Source organism: Corythoichthys intestinalis, chromosome 5 (genome assembly GCF_030265065.1).
Source record: "Corythoichthys intestinalis isolate RoL2023-P3 chromosome 5, ASM3026506v1, whole genome shotgun sequence".
Taxonomy (NCBI): Eukaryota; Metazoa; Chordata; class Actinopteri; order Syngnathiformes; family Syngnathidae; genus Corythoichthys; species Corythoichthys intestinalis.
The window spans coordinates 55084777-55088393 of NC_080399.1; the positions used below are offsets into that span (position 1 = coordinate 55084777).

The following is a 3617-nucleotide window of genomic DNA, read 5'->3' on the forward strand; positions in this document are numbered from 1 at the left end:
ATGACCGTCTACGTTGCTAGTCACATGATCTGTTCGAAAAATTATTTTGACCCATTATAACAATATTTTTTTTTGTTCATTTCATTTATTTTTGTTGCAGTTTTATGCTTTACAAATTTTATATATATTTAGGAAAGTCAATTACATGCAATGACACTTTTCGCCCACCGGGGGGGCCTAACCCCCCCTTAAAATCCGCTTATGAATAAGATCCTCAGCGCCCCTTGACAGACAGACAGATATTGTTTTGATTTAAATTGAGCATGCACAGCGAGTCTCACGCATTCGAGGAGTGTGTGGTGTTTGCTTGTTCTTTGTGTGCGAGAAGGTCTCAGCGTCAGGGGTGGACGTGATATTTCAAACAGCACATCAGTGCGTTTATGTATTGGGTGGCCGGATTTTTTTCAAAATAAACACAGCTTGATTCAACGTGGGTGGGCAGACTTATCAAGCGACTAATTCTATAAACAGATGAGGGAATAAGGCGGCATCTGATTGGTCGCTGAGCAAAGGGGGGACTTTCGGAGCAATGAAATTTTAATTAATGTGGGTGGGCTGAAACAGCACCGACGATCTGCCTTAGACAATTTATTTCCCGGCGCAAAATCAACATAAACGAAGCAAAAGTAAAACAGTGATGAACACTTCTGCATTGAAGTTGATAAAGTTGGGGAGCGAGTCAGAGAAGAGCATTTTCCTTTGGACGCGCGATCATGGCGCTCTACCACGGATGTCTGGCGACTTTCGGCGTGCCGTCCTCCGCCCTAAACTTCTCCGGACCTCCGCTCATCTACTTGTACGGAGGAGACAGCGGCAGCCTCGTGTCGGCCCGCCGAGACCCTCCGCAGAAACCTCCGTACAGTTACATCGCTCTCATCGCCATGGCCATCAAGAGCGCACCCGAGCAGCGCGCCACGCTTAGCGGCATTTATCAATTCATCATGGACCGCTTCCCCTTTTACCACGATAACAAGCAGGGCTGGCAGAACTCCATCCGCCACAATCTCTCTCTTAACGACTGCTTCATCAAGATACCCAGGGAGAAGGGGCGACCCGGGAAAGGCAGTTACTGGACGTTGGATAGCAAGTGCTCCAACATGTTTGAAAACGGCAACTACCGGCGGAGGAAAAGGAAAGCGAGGAATCAACAGGAGATCGCCAAAGGTCCATCATTGAAGGACCGTCCGAGCTCATCTACTTTGGTGGTGGAGATGACGCTGAGGCAGGACGCGCAGAGGACGGAGACGCAAGCGGATTCCAAGTTACTTCAGCGTCACAGACAGAAAAAAGCGTGTTATGCTGTCAAGCCCAACACAAGAAAAAGGGACCCCAGTCACGACAACTCCGCTTCTCTTCTTTCTCGCCTCGCCCTTCCGAAAGCAGATGTTGCAAGCAGGGACAAACGCACGCCGTTCAGCATTGAAAGCATCCTTGCAAAAAATGATGGCGACCTCCCGGACCTGAAGCGACGCGACACCGGTGTCGCTCCAAACGTGTTTTTGGACAATCGACAGCATCACTTGCACCAAATAGGATTTCCCCTTTGCTCTTATTTGTCTTTTCCAGATACTATTCGCGCAATACAAGCGTGAATAGTCAATGTACTAACTATATAGTTGACCTCAAGGGCGTATGTTTGGTCTCAACATTGGTAGGGACGATATTACAGCATAACCTGCATGTACACTTTTTGCTGGGGACTGGACATTTATAAAACCAAACAGACTGGGTGAACAGGGGGTCAGGGGTACATATCTCACCAGTATGAACCCAATTTATTGATAGGCTAAATGATCAATGCAAAATAAATCTGTATTGACTTACAGTGTATCAAAAAAGTGAATACACCCCTGGCATTTCTGCAGATATTTAAGTATATATTTTCATGGGACAACACGGACAAAATGACACTTTGACACAATGAATAGCAGTCTGTGTGCAGCTTATACAATAGAGTTAATTTATTTTTCCCTTAAAATAACTCAAAATATAGCCATTAATAACTAAACTCCTGGCAACAAAAGCGAGTACACCCCATAGAAACTACGTTTATCCCTAAATGTCCAAATTGAGTCAGTCTCATCAGTCCTCTTCTATCTCTGCAGCAATGCTGACAGCACTCCTGTAACGAGTCACGTGACATTTTGGAGGGAAAATGACAAGCAGTACTCAATTTGGACATTTAGGGATGGACGTAGTTTCTAAGGGGTGTACTCACTTTTGTTGCCAGGGGTTTAGATATTAATGGCTATATTTTGAGGAAAAAATAAATTGACTCTATTATAAAAGTTGCACACAGACTACATTTCATTGTGTGAAAGTGTCATTTTGTCAGTATTGTCCCATGAAAAGATATCTTTAAATTTCTGCAGAAATGCGAGGGATGTACTCACTTTTGTGATACACTGTATACTAACTTTCATGTGTATTGGTTCAGGTGATACAGCATTCGGTTCAAGCCTTGATTTTCAAAAACTACCAAAGAAACATTTTGAAAACTTCTAGAATAAATGGATTTTATTAGCCAATTTAAATTGCAATATTTGAACATAAATTCTATTAACATACACAAGAAATACAAACTTGTTAACCATTATTTATCTAAAAGGGGGTAATATTTAGTTTACTACATTTCTTAATGTTTAATTAACGTTAACAGTAGAAAACATTCAAGAGGATATTCCTCAACACAGCTCCCTGTTGGTTGGATTTTCAATAGCAAAATTAGTGGTGTGTTCCCCATCTCCACAACATTGACGTCTTTTGACATTACTTACAGTGGCTGCTGCTGGTGGAGAAAAAAAACTTCTAATATCCCTCGTCTTCGAAGGGGGCGGAGGAGGCGGCGTGTTGTATTTTTATCGGGCTGTGAATGCGTGTGTGTGGGGGCAGGGGGAGTCAAGTCATCAGCCAATCAAACGTACGTTTGAAGGGAAAAAATGGACTGGCACATTCAGCAAGTGAAAATGGGTCAATGTAAGTCTGAACATAATGAAAGTACTGTAGTCCACTTAATAATGGTCGAGTCAGTTCTATCCTGACAACGTATGGGAAGACATCTAAATGACCTATATAACTGAAGCCATTATATAATGCAAATAAGGTTGCTTAAAAGTTGGGGAGGACAATTTCAGCATCCTGAAAAGTTGGTAGTGTTACGTCCCTACCGTCCTTATGCAAACCTATGACCATGGTTGAACTAATCAACTCTATTCACCCTTTATAGGGCAACTGACTATTTTTGGGATGCAAAAAAAAACAACGTAATTTAATGCTCACATTTCAATGCAATCGATGGCCCTAGACGTCAGCGGCTACCAATGAGTTCAACGGGTGTCTTATAAAATGGTTGAAGCAGGGAGTCAGCAACCTGTGGCTCCAGAGCCACATGTGGCTCAGTTCTATATTGAATAAATGAATATTTGACATTATTATCTTCCTTTTAGTAAGTATGAGGATGATAATGCTTTTATTTTAAGCATGCACAAGAAACAGAAATACAGTATAACTCAGACTAACTATTTGCGCTCGAAAGGGAGTGGGAAGAAGAAATAAACAACTAAACCAATAGACAACCAACTAGACCAACAGAGTTGGCTCCTAAATAATAATTATTA

At 42.2% G+C, this 3617-nt stretch overlaps 1 protein-coding gene across 1 annotated transcript; it reads left to right on the plus strand.

Moving 5' to 3' along the window:
* The first annotated feature begins 596 nt into the window (after positions 1–596).
* foxl1 (forkhead box L1) lies at positions 597–1922 on the plus strand. Its single transcript, XM_057837339.1, has one exon. The coding sequence runs from the start codon at positions 714–716 to the stop codon at positions 1590–1592; it is 879 nt and encodes a 292-aa protein (XP_057693322.1). The 5' UTR covers positions 597–713; the 3' UTR covers positions 1593–1922.
* Positions 1923–3617: the final 1695 nt, after the last annotated feature.